The 20,146-nt window shown below is 35.8% G+C and overlaps 1 protein-coding gene across 6 annotated transcripts in view; it reads left to right on the top strand.

Moving 5' to 3' along the window:
* The window catches only part of HACE1 (HECT domain and ankyrin repeat containing E3 ubiquitin protein ligase 1), an 82,711-nt gene that overhangs the window by 11,352 nt on the left and 51,213 nt on the right, over nucleotides 1–20,146 (top strand). For 5 of the 6 annotated variants that reach the window (XR_010883794.1, XR_010883793.1, XM_067293924.1 and 2 more), the window contains exons 7-12: nucleotides 218–300; nucleotides 3,053–3,149; nucleotides 7,203–7,304; nucleotides 10,226–10,332; nucleotides 14,370–14,616; nucleotides 19,418–19,755. Coding sequence is in view for 4 of the 6 variants with exons in the window: in XM_067293924.1 (XP_067150025.1) it covers nucleotides 218–300; nucleotides 3,053–3,149; nucleotides 7,203–7,304; nucleotides 10,226–10,332; nucleotides 14,370–14,616; nucleotides 19,418–19,755 (974 nt within the window). In the remaining 2 variants the exon portion in view is untranslated. The remainder of the gene's footprint in view (nucleotides 1–217; nucleotides 301–3,052; nucleotides 3,150–7,202; nucleotides 7,305–10,225; nucleotides 10,333–14,369; nucleotides 14,617–19,417; nucleotides 19,756–20,146) is intronic. The other variant, XM_067293925.1, reaches the window with a different exon arrangement.

Here is a 20,146-nt window from a genome sequence, read left to right on the forward strand (position 1 = left end):
AGGCATCATTATTAAAATGGGAAGCTGTAAGAAAGCTTTATGAGCAATAACAGCCATGATTCTCCAACTAGTGTTTAGGAATTTTGTTTTTGAGATTCATTACTGGAAATTAAATCCTTGAGTATAGTTAGAGATGCATGGTACTAAATAACTGTAAGCCAAGAGATGTTTCTGTTGATGTCTTCCTAATGCTGGCATTTTTTTCTGTTCCAAAAAGACAGTGCAGTGTTTGCTAGACAGCGGTGCAGATATTAACAGGCCCAATGTGTCAGGAGCAACTCCGCTCTATTTCGCTTGCAGGTATAGTATTCCTAACTTCTGAATATGGAGTAAAAAGATGAAGTTGAGTATTTTGGGAATACACAGGTGCAATAACAGAATTATTAGAAAGCACAAAAGCGAGGAAGCATAAAAGCTGACTTGTATTTAATCTTGCCTCATGTTTGAATGTAGTTTGTTGCTTTATCTAAATGCTTATCTTTAATACCGCAGGCTGATATACCTGTTTCTAACAGACATGTTAAATACATAGCTGTGCATGTTCTAGCATGAGTCATAAATCAGACTACTGAACTTTTCTCTGAAAAAATGAGATCTACCAACCTAGGCTATTTTGAGTAGTATTTTTCTTTTTCTATGGCTATTTAAAATCAGTGAATTGCTAAGATAAGAATTTGACAAGCTTTTTGTACTGGGTCAATATTCTTTGCAAACAGTTCTCAGAGATTGTTAAGCAGTGATAACCTTCCTGCCTCTTCCTTCCCAGACCATTCATAAATACAAGTCTGCCAGGCATTTTTAAGATACCATCTAAATTACTGTGTGGGTGGGTGGGTGTTTTTTTTTTTTTTGTGGGAAGACCCTGTATGTATGTTGAAAAGTAGGAGTAGTTAGGCTAATGATTGCTACATTCATCAATTTATAAAAACAAAAGTTTTCATAGGGTAAGTTTGACTATTCTTTAATGTACATTATGTCATTATAGTGTACATGAAATGTACGTATCTGCCTTAAAGATGTAACGTTGGCCTGAAATTATATTGTCACTGGTCAGTTCTGGTTTCTTCATTGTTTAGTTTTATTTCAAAACTAATCACATTTGATTAATGAGGTCTTGTTTTAATTGGAGCCTTTCAGCTATTTGTTAGAACATTTACAATTCTGTAATCCCTGTGCTTTGGTTACAGGTTAAATAGTTCACCTATGATTAAACACTAATATAAACAAAGGGAGAAATGGACTGACCTGGTGGCCTGCCAAGGGTTATGTTGTGGGAGCCCTGGTCTGTGGAGCTCATGTGTGCTGACTCTTGGCAGTTGAAGAGAGGGAAAGTAGAGAATAAATGGCTGCTAGCTAATTGAATGCCTGGGTGCTTAATGTAGGGACTGGTCTTGGCACCCGCTCTAGAAGAAGAAAGTGACTTGCTTCAGCTCAGAGCTTTTCGTGAGAAAGGAATGCGTTGCAGGTACAATACTGGTATTCTTTTAGCAATGAACAGCTGGAGCAATTGGAAGGGTGGAATGAAGAGGATGTGTAGTGGAAGTAAACAACTGTTATTGTCAGAGGTACCACTTGATGCCACCCAGGAAGAAAGGCTACACAGGTCCCTGATGGAAGGGTGTGGTAGCAGTGGCTGGTGTTTGCTGGAGAAAGGGTACCAGTGCTCAGAGTCTGACTTTGAAACCCCTGTTCTTCAGGGTGTTAAGTGGACATACTGTGCACTTACTCTGGAGGTTTACAATGAAGAGTGCTTCAGAAGGCTTTTAGTCTTAGCTCCTACCAGCTTCTGGTAGCTGACTCTGAGTGTTTGTTGGGGCAAAGTCTAGTATGTTAGGTTAATCTACTGGTTTCCTGACCTGGAAGGACATGGAAGAGGAGAGCACAGTTGGGAACTGTTGAGAGCCCGATGAAGATACCTCTTGCCCCTCAGCTTTAATTGTCCCTTTTCCTCTGTTCTCCCAGAACTGTTAGTATAGGTGGACTTTGTGTATTCCAGTACAGCAAATATGAATTTGTGTTTATGTAAGGGGCACACCACAAACTAATTTATGATCTAAAACACAGTTGTAAAGCTTGTAGCTGTAGCATTAGTTGGTATGTCTTTTGTACCAGTCTTTCATTTCACCCATTAGATTTCTCGATATTAATTTTGCTAACACATGCACTAAATATCGGTGAAGGCATGTGCTCAACTAGACTTTAAGGTGTTCTTAATAAAGTTAACATCTCTTCACTGGTTCCTAATTTTTCATTTTCTTCAAAAGTGTTTTGGAAAATAATGTTCTAAGTGTTAAGGAATATGTAATATACATTTCCTTGAGTCAGGACTGCCACAATCAACTATTCCAATAGGCCATCATTGGCTACAATAAAATAACACCAAACATTATTTATAAGTGTCTTATGTAACATACAGAGAGACCAGTGAGAGTGTGAAGTAGACTCTGAATGGAATAGTAAAAGTCATCACCCTTTACATTTAAAGACTAGGCAAAACATTCAAATTTACTGCTTTTAAAAAGCAATTACTCTAAAAGATCACTCTTTGCTACATCTGTTGTGCAAAAGATTGACACTTTATCAATTAAATATTTTTATTAATCTCTTTCTGATAGTTAAAACGCAGTTAGACTTTTTTTCACAAAGATTGTGTCAGAATCTGGGAAGAGTGAGCAAACAACTCATGTAGTAAAGATAACTTGCCCTGTGAAGTAAGTTAGGGTGTAAATTTACATGGAGCTCTTTTTGTGCCAGAAGTACAGCTCATACAGATTTATGAGACTAGACAAAGATTGTTGCTGAATGGTGAGGACCACTCTGGTTTCATAAATGGGCCATATCTGGGCAGTGTTGCTGTATGCTTCTGCAGTGACCTTGAAGTGTAGTAAAGGAATATCAACAGCGTTATCTTTCATCCCTATTTTTCTACCATGCAGCTATTTGTGTTTTCTCCTACCTTATTTTGCTTTGTTAGTTGGATGAAGTAGAAACAGATTTATCACTCTTGGATGAAGTGCTGTATTAACTCTCTTTCTTCTCTGGTTTTTAATAGTCATGGTCAGAGAGACACAGCACAAATCCTTTTGATGAGAGGAGCCAAGTATTTACCAGACAAAAATGGCATTACTCCATTGGATCTCTGTGTACAGGTATTGAATTAGCAGTGCTTTTTTTCTGTGAACTTCTATCAGTTTATACAATATCAGCTGATTAATGTTGTCTTTTTAATATGAAAACCTGTGAAAGATTATAGTCCTTTTGCAAAACAGAATTGCAAAAATAAATTTCAACCTTTAAGTCAGTGGTTCCCAGTTTGTACCCTTTGCAAAGGTCTTAAATGGGATCTCATTAAATGGGATCTCATTAAAGGCTTTAAAGACTTTGCAAAATTGGAAAAACAAAGAGTTTGCAGAACTCTGTTAGACTAGAAAGTTTGGAAATTCTTTGTCTGATGGTAAAAAGCTCTGTTTAGGTGTTTGTGTGCTTAACTGTTAAAAAGTAGGAGGTAAAGACATTCAGAAAGGAGTAATTTTTACCACCTTAACTAATATATTTTCTTTTCTCTTGAAGAAATGTTACTATTAAAAAAACAACCCCCCGCCCTCCCAAACCCTTACATGCTGCTGGCTGTCCTACTTTTCCAAGGTATTCCAACTGCTACATCTGGATGATGAATTTTGAAGAACAAAGCTGTTAAGTCTGACATGTTCTCAACTGCTGTAAAAAACACTCTCTTTCTAGTTTGATGCAAAATGTTGCTTGTACTGCTTGCTAGTGTGTCTTTCTGTGATTTGTGAACACCTATATATTTTTCAACAGGGTGAATTTTAAGGTTAATATGTAAATAACATGTAATGAAGAAAAGGAAGATTTTAAACCTTTTGCTACTAATCAGCAGAGTAGAAAACTGAATTGGAGACTAAAAAAAAATCATTGCCCTTAGTGGGCATCATGTAAACCTGGTGATTGTCTAGTTGGATGAAGTTGCAATACTCAAATCTTTTGCTGCGCTAAGAGATTAAAATATTCTCAAGTTACTTAAATCCTGAAGATTACTCATTTTCCTTAGGACCTGTAGTTGAAGTAGCTATCTGTATCTGGTAGTGACTGCTGTTTTCAGTATGTTTTGAGATATTTTTGGAATATTTAATTCTGAAAACTGTATTGCATTGATTGTCTGTGGAAGGTCTTGATTAAGTTAGGTTATTGACAGCATTACTTTTTGGATATGAGAAATCTTTAATAAATCCTCAACTCCAGTCTCTATTTTATGATTTTTTTTTTCTTTTGACCTGTTCCTAGAAAAATAAGGATAGAGCATATTAATAGAAATAACAATTTTGAATTTATTTCAAGTCTTGATTGTACTATAAGGTGTCAGGTTCCAAAATTCATGCTAGTGTTAATTAGCTTGCGTCCAGTTCTTTGCAAATGCAATAAGGTTGGTGCTGGCAACAAAGGAACTAGCTATTTTCGTTTCCAGAATAGCAGGTGGAAAAAAGGTGGTGTATCGTTTTAGAAGTGTGTAAATATGCCATAAAAAACTCCATGTAGCAACAGGAGAGAATCTTAAGCATATTACTGTCTTTGGGTCACTTTAAGTAGAATGCCTGGAATAATTAGAAGTACAAGATTTTGAATATAACACTAAACAGTTCTTTGTGTTTTTAAACATACTTTTCATGTTTTATTATCAAAACTGTATATTTTCACAATTAGTTTCTAATGCTTAACTCCTTCAATGGGACAGATTCTCTGGTTGCTTTAGATGGATTACTCCATCTTGCATGGATATTACTTATGTATGTTGATCTTTCTTTTTTTGTCCTCTCTTTCCTCTTACAAAATATTCCGAGTGTCCAGCTGATACCTTGCCTTTTAAAGAGGATTCTGCTAAAATTCCATTGAAGAAGTCAGAGGTCTCCTCAAAAACTTAGTGTGGAATATTTTCTTCACATAGAAGGATGTCCTAACATTCACCCTCTTTTATATCTGTGATGAAGCCCTACTTCTGGTGTTTGCAGGAACTTGGAGTATATTTAAGTGTTCTTTTACAGGAAGCCTGTGCCAGTGCCACTTTAATGGAATCCCAGTTAATGATTTAGAGGATTCTGACAATGATATTTCATCTGAGAATATCGAAGAAAGAATCCTTCATGTTGCAAAATGTGCTTTCTTTCCTTATTATGAAAACTCTTTCCCTTTTCTAATGCTCATTTGCATATTGTTCTTTTGAGTATTGGCATATATATGTGTGCCATATTGAGTATGCAAGGGTGTGCATGCTTTTCCAGTATGTGTCAGGAAGGGACATGTTCTCAGTGAGGAGGAGGGTAAAAAAAAAAAGGGGAAACAGTCATAAAACAATCTCAGAAGAACTTGTAAGTTCTTCTCTTAAATCATAGTTTTCTTAGCTATTTGCACTAGACTGAAACACTCAGGTAATTAATTCCTTGTGGATTATGGAATTTTGTACATCTTTGTTTTCAAGGCTTAAGGAATTGTCATTACTTTTTTTTTTTTTTTTTTAAATCTGTAAAAATCTCTGGTGTGAGAGTCAACTGTAGGTGTATCTGATACCGTATCCTTCCCCTTGCGAAGGAAGTACATGCAGGAGAGAGATAGAAGGTGTGTAAATCATTTAAGGGAAGAATCCCCCAAAGTGTAACCTAAACATAGCTATACCTGATGAACAGGCAATGCATCTTCTGAACCAGAACCCCTGACTCATGGATCCAATTACACTTCATCTTAAGGTGATTATTTTCTAACGAGGAGGTGGTCTATAAAAAATGGTGAGGTTTGTTTAACAGAAGATCTATCGCTCTCATCTTCTGTAACCCAAAGCTTTAAAAGCGTCATAAGGCATCAAAAATAGATGAGGCATATTGAATGTGTCCAAATGATGCCCTTCTTCCTTTGTTGTGACTGGATTTTCAAATGTCTGCTTCTGTCTCTATTTTTACAGTTCCTGACAGGCTAAAAAAGATGGGCACCACTCTCAATATCCAAATTCTAGTGTCCCCTTCCCCCCCCCCTTTTTTTTTTCTTTTTAAGGTATGAGTAATGACACCTGATGTTTGCCGTTTCCTAGTGATGGTACTGCCTTTGAGATCATGTAGTCAAGACAAGCTTGTGATACTAAGTAAAAAAGGAGAAACCAAATGCTTTCTTTCATTTTACATCTAGGGTTTTACTTTTTGCTTCCTGGCTTGCTTTTCCATGTAGATACGTGTTTTTGGTAGACTGAAATTGTAGATTCGTATACTCCTTGCCAATGTGATATAACCACAAGTTTGGGGAGCTGACTTATATTCATCCTTGTGGATTCTGAATTGTTCTAATGTTTAGGTCCTTGGCACCAGAAACAACTTAATATTTTGTCATTAAAGGAATTGTAAACCATTGTACAAACAGAAAGGGACCTCTAGAGTTGCAACACTGAATGAATTACATAGTCAACATTTTTTCATTTTCCAGTGTTGAATTTGATGTTTGCATTCAAATGTCGGGTGCCTCTTTCAAAATGCAACTGTGTTAAATAAGATTTGATGTAAATAAGCCACAAATGCAAATTCTGTTTTTTTCCAAAAAAAGCAACCTTTTTCCCAAAAGGTTCTGGGAAGTTAGTCTGAGCTGTTGATTTAGGAGCATATGTGGAATCATATTTGTATAATAATTTTAATGTTAGATGACCCTTTAATGGGTTTATCCGATTTCTGCCTTTAACAAGTCAGATTTGTGCTGTATGAACATTTGGAAAAAGTATTTGTTTTGAAGGATGAGATTCCAGATGTAATTAGCTGGACTGTTGTCATCCATCAACAACAGGAAGAGGAGCTAAGTGAGCTAAGTGTTGCACTGTTCTTAATCTCTGGTGAATTATCAGGGGAAATGTTGTTCCAGTGTAAAGTAACTGTGGCTTTCTAAAGCTTCATAAATGAGGAGAAAGGGAGGGGATCTGTATGAGCTGATAAACTGAAAGAATTTGGTTATCAGTCTGTCTTCTCCCAAACATCGTGTGATATCTAACTTTGACACTTTATTGAATTTCAGTTTATTTTAAGATTAAATTTCTGCATTAAACTTTTTTTTTAAAGCTATTTATATTCCTCAGTAGGTTTTAACACCTACAATGTTATAAAACCCAAATTCTTATATTTGTTTTAATTAAAAATGTTCTTTGAATTATTGCTTTTTAGGGTGGGTATGGAGAGACTTGTGAAGTCTTAATACAATACCATCCTCGACTTTTCCAGACAATAATTCAAATGACGCAGAATGAAGATCTACGGGAAAATATGGTAATACAATATTATGTGTTGCATAGCCACAAATCTGTCTATGTTGTGGAGATCTGATTGTTTAATATGGGTGTTCTGATTAGAAGACGCTATCAATACCACAATAGCTAGCCACTAAGCACTGTTTTGTTCCCATGGAGAATTTATGGTCTTAACTTAGCTTTGAACAAGAGAATTTGGGGTTAAATGTAGAATCCATTTAATCTAGTGTTCTAACTTTGTGAACTTGGCAAAGTGATCTAGACAGTATGAAAACTGAAAGGGCAGACCTTTTGCAAGCTTTCATAAAAATGGTGCTGGCAGAGCATTCTAAATACACAATTATTTTGTGTAATTGGGCATGTTTTCCTTCACTTGATCGTTACCTGCAGATATCCATTCTAGGATGTGTCTCACATCTTGAATCATCTAGAACGAAAGGAACATTTGGAGTGAGCACTCATCCTTATGAAGCTGATGTGTAAAATTAGCGTGTAAAAGACTGCAACCATAGTTTCTTTTTTTATTATTGCCATAGATGAAACTATTGCTAAACTGTTCCTTTCTCAGTCGTTCTTCTATACCTTGTTTATTGCATTATTGTGGGTTAGTGCACTCTAAAGCAAGAAAAAGGCAAGTAAAAGAATACTTGTTTCTTCAATGTTTAGGGGGAAGGAAGTATGGGATGGTTTTATCCTCCTTTCCAAATCCAGTTACTTATGGATTTTTAATACATTGCTTGTTTGAAAATAGCTGCAAATAATTGTACAGACCCTAGATTAAAAAAACAAACAAAAAAACTACATGTAGTATTGTGCAGTAAGGTGCTGGCTGCCACTTTACTGAACCTGGTTTGCCAGGTTTCTGAAGTTTGTGTTGTTCTCTGTAATCCCATTGCTTCCATTACAAGACTGAGCACTCACAGGTGTGTACAGAAACAGTGTTTACATTTCTGAGACTGAATTGACTTTTACAAGGTAAGATGATAGGTGAGAATTCTAGAAGAATGGGGGAATGGTGTAGAGGATTTCAAGTAAAAGGTAAAGTTAAAGAACTGAAACCACAGAACAAAAAAGACCCTCTAAAGAAAGGTAAATGAGAAAACATACTATCATAGAAGACAAGAAGGAAAAAAAAGTGTTTTCTGTCTGTGACTAGTGGTGGAGGTATACGTAGAAGAAAGATCTGATATTCACTGTCAAAATGGAAGAATATATTAAGTGTGGTTCTTTTATGGCTTAATTCTGAGCTTTTCTGCCCAGAGTCTTGGTTAAGACCAGTTTGTTTTATATTAAAGTGATGACATGAAGATAAGAGACTAAAGGTATGTTAGAAGTCAGGACTCAAATTCTAAATTTTCTTGTAAAACTAAAAATATTATCAACACACGGCTGGCAGAAAGGGTAGGTTTCACTGGGGAAGGGTACAGGGCTCCTATGTTTAGACAGGAACAATAAATGTACGAATACAATATGGGAAGCTGCTGCCTATGGAGCAGTTCTGTAGAAAAGGTTTTGAAGGTCAGATGTGATGGTCAGATGGTCAGCAGACCAAAATCTCATGATTTTGAGATTGTGAGTGAGAAAGAATAAAGGAATTTCTGTTGCCTGTAAGACACGTGAAACAATCTTTATGCACTAGTCATCATTGGCTATCTTAGTTGAAATATCCTGTCCATCTTTGGAGACTGTGTTCATGGAACATGAAGATCAATTGGACAGATGCCAAAGAGATTAATGAGAATTATAAATATAGGAAATGTGGACTCTATGAAAAGGTTTGAAGAACTGAAGTTACTTAGCTTAAAGGAGCTTGGGGTAAGAAGAAGCTTGCTAGTCATCTTAAATATGTGAAAGGCTGCTCAAAGGAGCAAAGAAATAACATTTTACAGCAAATGAGATAAAGGTATTGCCATAGAAATTTGTAGCTAGAGATTCAACTTATCCATGAGAGAACCTCTAAAATAGTTAAGCATAGTGAAGTACTAAAAGAGATCATGTGCTGAAGCTGCAGAGCCTCCAGAATTGAAGAGCTCTTAAAAACAAGCCAAACAAATTAGACAAGCCAGTCTGGATCACAGATATAATTTTTCTTGTCTTGGGGCAGAGGGTTGGACTAGATGACCTCATGAGGTTCCTTTTCATCCCACTTTTCAGTAATTCTATGAAAAAGTTTACCAAGCTTTCTGAAAATGAGAGTGAGATAAGGGAGGTAACCACAGGGATGCATGAAGAGCAGTGTTGCTGAAGAGTTAATTTATCTGCAAAAAACTGCTTAGGCCAGAGAAAAGTGTGGAACAAAGGAATTGAAGGCAGAGCAGTGTCTGGGCATTGGCAGCCTCTAGTCCTTGTGAGCCAAATGATGGTGTTAGCAAGAAAAAGGGCAAATTAGAGAAGAGAGAGTAACTATAAGGAATTATTGATTAGCAGGATATGACTTCTTATCTGAGAGAGGGTATTCAGTGTTTTGAGCAAGAATGAAGGTTGTGAAAGCAAACTCTAGAATCCAAGGTTCATCTATACTGTGTCATAAACTAGCAGAGAAGTGAACTGGGGAGACAGGTAAATGGTAGAATTGTGAAACTTGAAGTAAGTATGCTCTTAGCTTTCAGAATTTGAAAGTGTATTCCATTTATTTTTCAGATGAAAATAAGTTTAAGTTGTACAACTTACAACTATATGGCTAAGCATTTAGCATTCTTAGCACTCATACAATAATTATATCCTATAGTCTATAAACTGACTATAAAATATATACATTTTCTGTAAACTTGTTTGCAAGATGTAATGAAATGTTAGGTTAGACTGGATGTTGGATAATAGAGAAGTGTGCATTAACATTTCTAGAAGTTACAGCTAGCTTGGGTGCTAGTGATCTGAAGCAAATCTAAATCAAATGCAACTCCTTGACATTATGCAATTTCTTTTGTTTTAATGTACCAGTTGCGGCAAGTTCTGGAACACTTGTCTCAGCAGAGTGAAAGCCAGTATCATAAAATCCTAACAAGTCTTGCTGAAGTTGCTACAACAAATGGTCACAAACTGCTGAGGTAAGTGTCAGAGGATCATAAGTAGGTTGCTAACCTAGCTAGTAGTTAGTGCTACTTAATAGGGTTAAGAATCTAAACCATCTGTTGCTGGCTGCATGCTGGAATAGATGGGTCTCAAATCTGAATCTGTATGACAGTGCCTGTTTAGATTACTGCCTTCACAAGGATTTCGGGAGAGAAGGTTGGTGTCCTCTTCCTGTAGCTGCTGGCAAGTAGAAACTTGGGTTGTGGGGGAAGAAAAATGTTTTTTGTTTGTTTGAATTGACTGTATCGGCTCTAGGAAGGGAAGCTTTTTAGCAGCTGTCATTCCTTTTTTTCCTTTCTTCCTTTTTCTTCTGTTCCACGTCTTTACTTTCTGTATGCTTTCCTAGCGTGTTTGAGGAGAATTTTGTTATTTCAGACTTGTCTTATTTGTTAGATCCACTGTCCTTTTGTTTATAATATATATAAGAACATCTGCACTGCAGCAGACCAAAAATGCATCTAACAGTGTCTTGTCTCAGCAGTGCAAGTAGTGGTTACTTAGGAAAGCACCTAAAATAAGCAAGCATATTTTCTTGGTATGCTTTACAAGCGTTTGTGGCCTCTGTTTGAGGGACTTCGTATAAAACACATCATCTGTAGTCTGTTGAAAGATCAGTAAAATTTGACAGTTTTCAATAGCTAGCAGAATTTGTTTTAACTCTTATGTCTATTAGAAGCTAAGGAAATGTTTTCTGAAAGGACTCAGGAGCATGAAAGCATAGTAGAAGTTCCTTAGTAACATGTTCTGGATAACTTTTTGGAAAAATGAAGGTTAAGAGATCATTTTGTATCTGGAGAGAGTGTCAGCATAGGCTGTAGGAGAATAGGATTTTGAATGCTTCTGTTTAGCTATTTGGGGGCTTCTAGCAGCCCATCAGTTAGCTGAGAGACTAAATTATATACTCTAGTTCTAGCTGCTTTTTTTCCTTCCCCATCAGTCATGTTAAGTTTGAATCCAGCTTGTAAATGGCAGGTCAGAACTCCTAGGCATTGCTAGGGATCTCGTGACCCTGTTAATCACCATCTTGTTTTGAGGGGCTTTTGCTTCAAAGAATACACATAAAAGATTTAAACCCCACAAACTTTTAGGGTTAAAGTGGAAAGAAGTATTAATGCCATTTTATATTGTTGCTGCAAAGATAACTTTTTAAAGAACTTCAGCTGTTGGTGTGCTTAGGTGTGTAGTCAGCTTAACTTGTAACACATTCCTACTTCTGTAGAGCCAGTAGGTTTTCAACATATAAACTGTGCTAAAGTTTAAATCCAGCCTGCAGGAACGGGTTTCAAACTCGCTTTGTATGTGAACATTGTCAAATCGTGGGAGCTGGATTAGATCATGTGAGGCAGTATTTGTTTCTATTTCAATATCTTCAAAGATAAATTAAATTGGTTACTTTGTATTTAGATTTGATTTATTGGTATTGTTACTCCTTTATATCGAGCAACGTCAGTAAGGCTCTTGAAACAATATGTATGTGCTTGTACTGTCTCTGAATCTGAGCTGATATTTATTCCTCTATTGCTGAATGTGGATTCACTAGCTCAGGTTGGAGACAAGTTGGAAGCTTTGCATTGTGCTGGGTGGGAAGGCACTTCCAGATACCTGTGGCTAGGGCATCCTGTGGCCTCTTACTGGCCCACTTATATTTGGTACATTGTAATATGTCTCAAAGGAAATAGGATTATTTTCTTTTTCTGTTAAAAGATGCAGTTTTGCAAAAAATTGCATCCCTGATTATTCTAATTCTGTTCTGTGTTGGAGGTTTCAACCTCTGCTTCAGCTAAGTATTTCTTAATTATTTTGTTATCAGCATAATGAGGATGAAGGTAGTACTTGGTGGATATAGACCTCTGAGCATGGGCCTCTTTCTGCCCTCTCCCTCTTCCAGCAAATAATAGGTGTAATATGCACACTCTGCATTACAACCTCAAATAATGATACTTCCATGGCTGAACTAGTATCTTCAGAAAGTTAATTTTGTGGGTGTTAACCCCCAGCCAATTGGTTTTGGGTTGGTTGGTTTGTTTTTTAAATCCAAAGTGTAGAAAATTTTTTTTTTTTGTAATTCTTACAGCAGGTAGCCTGGAGTGCCAATAGGCTTCTGGCTGAGTTGTTCTGCCTTGAATGTCAGCAGGGAGCTTGTTAAGCTAGCATTACCCCAACGAGTATTTCCTCTTTCCAAGAAATAATTGTAATTTGACATAATGTGGTTTTGCAGGTTCAGATTGGGTTTAGCTGTGTGTTTATGCTAGTAAAAGGATCAGTAAACTATGAAAAGCACTTGAACCTTTTTCAGTTTATGAATGTCACGAGGAAAACACTGCCGAGGGATTATAAAGCTCAGTCAAAACATTTTTTTCCAATACTTAAGTTACACACAAATATAATCTATGAACACAAGAAGGTAAGTAAAGATTTTCCAAATGCTAATTTATAGCTGTGACCAGAGCTTCTGGTAAGTGTAAATAATTTTGAACTAGGTAATGCAAGTTTCCTGACTGGGGGGACTTCAGTGTTCCTACTTTTACACTGTTCACTCTTTGTATTGTTTTGTTACCCAGATTTACCAAATACCTCTCTGGCTGAAATTTAAATAATGGCAAGAAAGTTGTATTTTGTATATCGGTTTGGTAAAATCTATCTATCTATCTATCTATATATTTTTTTAAATTTACACCTCACTGGTAGTCATTAAAATGTACTGACTGCTGTAAGCAAATAAGTTCTTTTCTTTACTCTTTATTTCCCCCTATACCGTAGGGAGGGCAAAGTGATGATAAAGGTACTGTGATGCTACAAATAGTGCTAGACACAATTGAACAGTGAGTATTATGCACACCTAATGTTAGAAATTCATCATGACATTTAAAATTTTCTAAAGGCACTACATTTGTGTTATTTATATTATTGTGGGAGATCTAAGATGCTTCTGCAAATTTGCCTGTAGGAGAATGAGGAAAGAGCACTATTCAGAAGTAGAATTCTGTGATCTAGTTTAGGTAGATTGAAACTAGCTGTTTTACAGATTTGTGAATTAACAGATTTATAATCTCATCAGAGGCTTACAGCATCTTCTACGGTATCTGTTTTCTGGTGTATGCCGATCATATAGTTAATCATACTTTTAAATTTACAAATACTTTAAGGATAGAGTTGAATATATACTCACTTATAAATATTATCTCTGTAGAATTTTGTACAAGAAGTTTTAATATCTTGCAGTTCCTGTTATGTGTTCATATCGAATAATTTTTACTGCTTGGGTCTAAGGAAAGAAAAGTTGAATTTGAGGCTGTTCTGTTTGTACATAAACTTGTGGATATCTTAGATTCTACACTGTATTGGTGCTAAAGGAACTTTTACAGAATTCAGTATTGGCTAGTTCATTTAAAAAGGTGTAAAACTTTTAATATATTTATTGATAACAACACCAGTAAGTTTTCTTCATTTATGTAGTATCTTTTAGATCATTTTTCTTGAGTAGAAACAGTGCCATTTTTATCATCCTCATCTCTTATCTGACTGAGGTAGTTTATGGGCATTTAGGATAATAGGTGATGTTGGGCTGTGGCAGGATATCTAGTTGGTCAGTACAGTTTGACCAGTGAACTGAAAGATGCTATCTTTTCTGGATTGAAAAACATTTCCAACTGGGTATCCAAATTTATGCTTCATATGTTAAGGTCCTTATAGTAGTAAATTGTGTTTCTGACATATGGTTCATAGGAAGTGTACCTATGCATAAAATCAAATTAAGTATTTTGCAAGATCTGGAATTTGCTGTTTTATTTAACTTCCAGTTAAAATTATGAATAGATGCTAATAAAAATGTAGTGTTTATGTTTGACTTTCTGGGCTGGTGCAGGGAATAAAAGTTCAAATTTATTAGGATTAAAACTTACGTTTTTTTTCAGCATGCGAATCAGACCCTAACATTAGGTTGTTTACTCCTTGATATGCTAAATTGTTTCATCTGGAAGAGAAACTTAAATATTCAATTTTTTTCCCCCAGCTTGTCAAGTAATTATGAAGCTCAAATGAAGAGTCTCTTAAGGATCGTGAGGATATTTTGTCATGTCTTTCGCATTGGCCCATCCTCTCCCAGTAATGGAAATGACATGGGCTACAATGGAAATAAAACTCCAAGAAGTCAGGTGTTCAAGGTCAGAAAAGTATGTGATGTTGTTAGGAAGATAGACGTTAAAGAGATGAATTTCACAAAGCATGCATTCATTAATCAGACATCTCATGAACAGGAAGTAAGTTTGGTTGATGTCCCTATCCCTTCTTAAGTTAAGTCTACCTCTTTTCTTCTCTTTATTTTTTCCACTAGATTCATTTACATTCACTGATGCACATCTCATAATTTCTGTTTATTTCTTGTTTAATTTTAATTTATTATTTATTAGATGCTTGAAGGTTTAGTTACTCAGTTGTTTTTCATAAACTTTGATTTTATTTCTAATTTTATATTTAACAGTGTAGTAATCTCAAAATGTGCTAAAATTAAGCAATAGAATAGATGGTATTAATGTAACTTCAGAATCATATTTAGAGGTTTATTGGGAGTTCATATGATTCAGTTTTATCCAGCTTCACAAAATGGACGGAAATAATTGAATTCTTTGTCTGTTCATTGTTTGCACTCTGATCATGAAGTTTTTTTCCCAAATTCCTGCATTTTATTATTACGTACTTTAAAACTTACCGGTTTACTACTACCCTCACAAGCTTATAGATTTATAGCTGCTTTCAAGCACTTGCTTTAGATGCTAGCCATTTAGGTGTTTAATTTCTGAAGGTTTATTATACTTGTTGGTGAGGAGTACCTAAATAGTAAGAACTGAAGGGTTTTTGTTTGTTTATTTTGTGGCCTATCTGCTTCCATCCTCTTGCACAGCACAATTCATATCTCCAAATTTAGATGCCAGTGATTACATGATGTGAACTTACCTTAACCTTTGCGTTTCCTGCAGCACTGGTCTGAAAGTGGTATATTTTAAAATTACTGCATTTATTTGATGATTTGGTGTGTTCATCAGATTACCACTAATGACTTTTAAGACAGAGCTACATTGATAAGGTTGTGTAAGGTGATACTCTAATTACAGCTATATTTAGCTAAGTAGCTCAATTTTTTTTTTTTTTTTGAAATTCCTTCTCTTGGACGGAAGGATGATATTAGAATACTAGGAAAACAAACACAAATTTTTTCTGATAGCAAAATGCTTTTAATAAGAAATTGATTTATATCATAAATATTAAACTAGTGCTTGGATACAAAAAAGTACTGTGTGAAAAATGTACATAATACTTGTCCTTCAGAATTGTTCACTGAAATGTTTTGAGCTAAATTGTCCCATAGTGAATTTAATCTGATTTTTCCAAAATCAGTGACCTATACAAATCATGTATCATTTTATTAAAGACAACATTTTTCCAATAGTTTTAGTTAAAATTGGCTAAAATATGCCAGATTAAGTAACAAGCAAATGCTAAGCATGTTTAATAAGAGTGTATCTACAGTTAGGCAGTTGTACAAAGTAGTCTGTTACACTTTCTTGTCAAGGTTTTAGGAGTAGCCGACTTCATCTCCCTGCATTTAGTTTTCACTTATAGCCTAAAAAGGAAAAAAAGCTAGGTTTCATGATTTTCAACTCTGGATCATTTCAGATTTCACTAAAAATAACAATTATTGAACTGCAGTTTGCAAAACAAGTAGTATTTCAGGAAAGTCACTTAGCTGTCTGGCCATACTACTTTGTATGCTGAAAAAAATTGTTTCTTAATTTGGTATGGAGTTAAGTCTTGTGCAGTAGACTTGTATTGCACAACTGACCTTGTCCCAGAAAAGTATCAGTAATTCTTAATTGTATAAAAACAATGTTTATAGTTTTAATAAATGAGCAAAATATATACTACTGTTGTATTAGCTAACAAAACAAAAATTTCAGGGTGGCTTTAAGTTTATTGTTGTTTTTATTTTAATGAGTATATTTATTTTAGAATTCTGAAAAACGGAGAGCTCCCTTCAGGCCAGTGTTTTCTCCTGTGATATTTCTTAGGGTGATTCAAATTTCAGAGTCTGAAATACAAAACTAGAGATTCAGACTTACTCTAGTCTGGCAATGGGGCACACTGGTCTGGCAGTGCTGACTTCAGCTGAGGTCAGAATAGTTTGTTCTTACTTGGATTTACAGTAACTGGGTAGTGGGAGATTAAACATAATGCTGAGTCCGTTGGACAACTTTCCATTCACTCTTCCTCCTATCTTCCCTTTTTCTTTTTGTCCCTTTCTTGAAACATGGTGGTATTAAAAGGAAGAAAAGAACCCCAGCTATATCACTAGGTTATTACAATGGTATGGAGGCTACCTGAAGACCTGACAGTTGTATGGCTTCATTGTTTAGTCCTGATATTTAAACCTATGGTAAAAGTTGTTTTTCATTAAAAGCAGTGGCAGATGCATGTGGGACATTCATGTCAGTGGACCAGAACTCTGTTTGTTTTTGTTTTTTTTGATACAGACTGTGTAACTCCTAAGTACAGACTACTAAAGAAACCATAGAGATTGTTGTTCCAAAGCAAAATTAAATCCATATTTAAAAAAACAAAAAAAGTCAAATCATACTGGAGCCTCTTTCATGGAACCTAAAGATTTTGAACTGGAGATCAATATTGAAAATTCTCAAGGAGACTACCTTTAACATGAAATTTGCCACTGGCCTTAGAATTCAGTTGTAGGGAGAAATGTCCAAGGTAATCTGAATTTTGATACTTTTTTTATGAAGGAAAGGTCTTTCACACTGCTGGATCATGTGCCATGTAAGGTTTTCTTTGAGCTGTTTCCAGAGCACAAGAAAGTGTAATGCAAATGATGGGTTTGGTTTCTAGTGTCTTGCTTTCTAGGTGGGTAAAGAGGAGGGTGTTGCATAGCTAAATCATTAGATTTGAGAGATTAGGTATACAGCTGTAAGAGACTGGTACTCGATCAGACTCTGATGTGTAATTCCAAAAAATGTTTTCCGAAGTGAGGTTGAGTGGAAGTTTGTATTTAGTATGCAGTTCATTATAAGAATCAACTGAAGAATGCTGACATGCAATTTTGAAAAAAAAGTTGCTAATGATTTGACTGAATATGTCCATACTAAACTGAAAAAGCCTGATCATGGTTGCTGACATAAAATGCTGACAGCCTTGGATGAGGGTGGTGGGCAATATTTAGAGAGGAGTGCTTTATATTCTGAAGCTAGACTGGAAAAAAAGAAAGTGAAATACTTAAGTCGCTATGCTTGACTACACCTTTGAATGAATTTGTGATCAAGATCTGTGAAATACTAGCTTTGGAAAAACAGATCGGTTGTAAGAGTTCTGAAGGGCATGCAAAGTCTGTGGGAAGTTAAGGGTAAGACCCTAGATATCAGTAGAAAAACTGTCTGACAAGCAGTGAAAGAGCTGGGAGAGGAAAACTGTTTTAGAGAGGTGGGAATATTCTGGTAAATAACTACTGAGTAATTTTCTCTTGTTGAGTTATATGTATGAGCACAGCTGCATTTTCATTCTTCCATATGTTCAATAAATCTTATTTTCCATTAGAATGCTTGTTCTACATTGTTTTTTGTGGTGAAGGTCTGGCAGGTAATTCTTGGAAAGAAGCCAGGCACTTGATCTTGTATGGCAGAAATTTAAGTAGAAAATGATACCTACGCTGGAGATATTCAGAGCACCATCTAGAGAAATGTGTGGGTACTAGGAGCACAAGGCTTCCTTTCCCCAAGTTTCTTATTAAGAACTAGGAAGCACTGGAGTGTTTTAGCACATAAATTTCAACAGACATTTTGAATGCGCAGTTTTTATGGGAAATAATTTGTTGCATATTGAGAGAACATGGCTATTAGGTATACTGACACTAACCCAAATGATGTAGACTAAGAGCTGCAAATAGCTCTTAGTCTTTAAAGGCAGCTTTAGAAACTGAGAACGTAATTTTCAGTATCTACTAGTCTTTAAATGCTTTAATTGATGAAAAATGTTGATGGAACAGTAATATATAGACAAGGAAATGCATTAGATGATCACTTTTGTTTTTGGAATGCAATGAAAGACTTTAGTCAAATTTGCCTCCCAGTAGAATAAGCATCCCTGTATTCATTAGACTGTAACCTTATGAAATGTTCCCTTGAACATCTGTAGAGAGCAGTACAGTCAATCCTCATGTTTTTTTGAATTGCTCCTGAGAAAGCAACAGGTTTTCAGTCCTTTCTCTCCCTTCTAGTAAGCCTGCACCTGAGAGCAAATGTGTAATGATAGAATTGTGCCAGATTTTGATTATATTGGTTATAAGCTGGTGGTCCTGAATAAAAAGTGACCTTGTTCAGTATTAAAAAAAAAAAAAAAAAAAAAAAATTAAATAAGTAACTTCAAAAATTGGTGTGAAATTCCACTTACTTGTTTCTGTTTCATAAAGCTAGGTGTTAGTGACCCTTACTCTCGAGACATCTGTGATACTATCAGAACCTGTGTGATCTCGCTGTATGCATAAAGGGTATCTTACCAGATATGTATATGAGTGTGAATATCAGTGGCTTTGTCTAGGGTTTTTGATACTTAAGAGCGCTTCATCCACCTGGTAGGGGGAACTTCTTTGACCAGGACCTGAAAAAAGAACTGGTATGCTCTCGTTCTGAAAACCCAGCATGTATATCATTGTCTCTCTGCTTGACTGCAGCCATCAGGCAGTAGTGTTGTGTAAAAACCATAAGGCCAAAACGTGTTAAATACTTCAGTGTTCTACCTTTTTTAAATTGTTCTGTCTTTAGTCCATCTGCTACTTGATTGTTTTCCTTCTGTATGAAATTTTCTCTTTATGTACTCTGTGGCTACAAGTAAAGAAGTTTTTGTGAAGATTTGACTCCTGTCTCTAACATGACTTCTAAAGTATCATTGAAAGCTTAATAATATGCATGATACTTGTTTTCCTTAATGTTAATGATGTGATAATTCTGTCTAATGTAAATCTGTCCTGTTATTTTTTTTCTTTTTTGCATATGTTTGTTGCAGCCGCTGGAACTGCTCTGGCATTCTTTAGATGAATGGCTAGTCCTTATAGCCACAGAACTGATGAAAAACAAAAGAGACTCTGCCAACATTACTTCTATTTTACTGAAGCAGAAAGAACCAGATCACCAGGATGCTACTCCTACGCCTTCCTTTGCCACTGCAGGAACTGAGAGCAGAAAAGAACTATCTGCTGACACTGGGGATTCGAAAACATATGATGTTGCCGGGAAGCAGGAAGCTTATGCTGATTGCCAGGGTGTTATCTCCATGACAGCAAACAGGCTAAGTGCTGTCATTCAAGCATTTTATATGTGCTGCTCCTGTCAGATGCCCCAGGGGTAAGAAGGATCCTGCTTATACCTAAACTCTTATATTTTTAAAATCATATATGCTTTCTTGGAAGAATGTTGGTGCTGACTAGATGGTATTAATGGCAATCAGGGGAATGCTGTCTAATGCTTTCACTAGTTCAATTATTTGAATGTTTTTTTCCTGCTCTAATGGCACCTCCAAACAACAGAGCAAATTTTCCATAGTGCTGCTGCCTATGACCATAACTGCACTGAGACAGATTTCATATTGAAGGTCTAATAGCTTTTTTAATCTTGTGGGATACTTGCAGGAAATGTCCTTTTGGTTTCTTGCAATTTAGCCATTTCTACTGTTGGTTCATAATGTGAAATCGTCCCTAAATTTGATGTGATTATCCAAAACCAGCTATAACCAAGC

Source organism: Apteryx mantelli, chromosome 3 (genome assembly GCF_036417845.1).
Source record: "Apteryx mantelli isolate bAptMan1 chromosome 3, bAptMan1.hap1, whole genome shotgun sequence".
NCBI lineage: Eukaryota > Metazoa > Chordata > Aves > Apterygiformes > Apterygidae > Apteryx > Apteryx mantelli.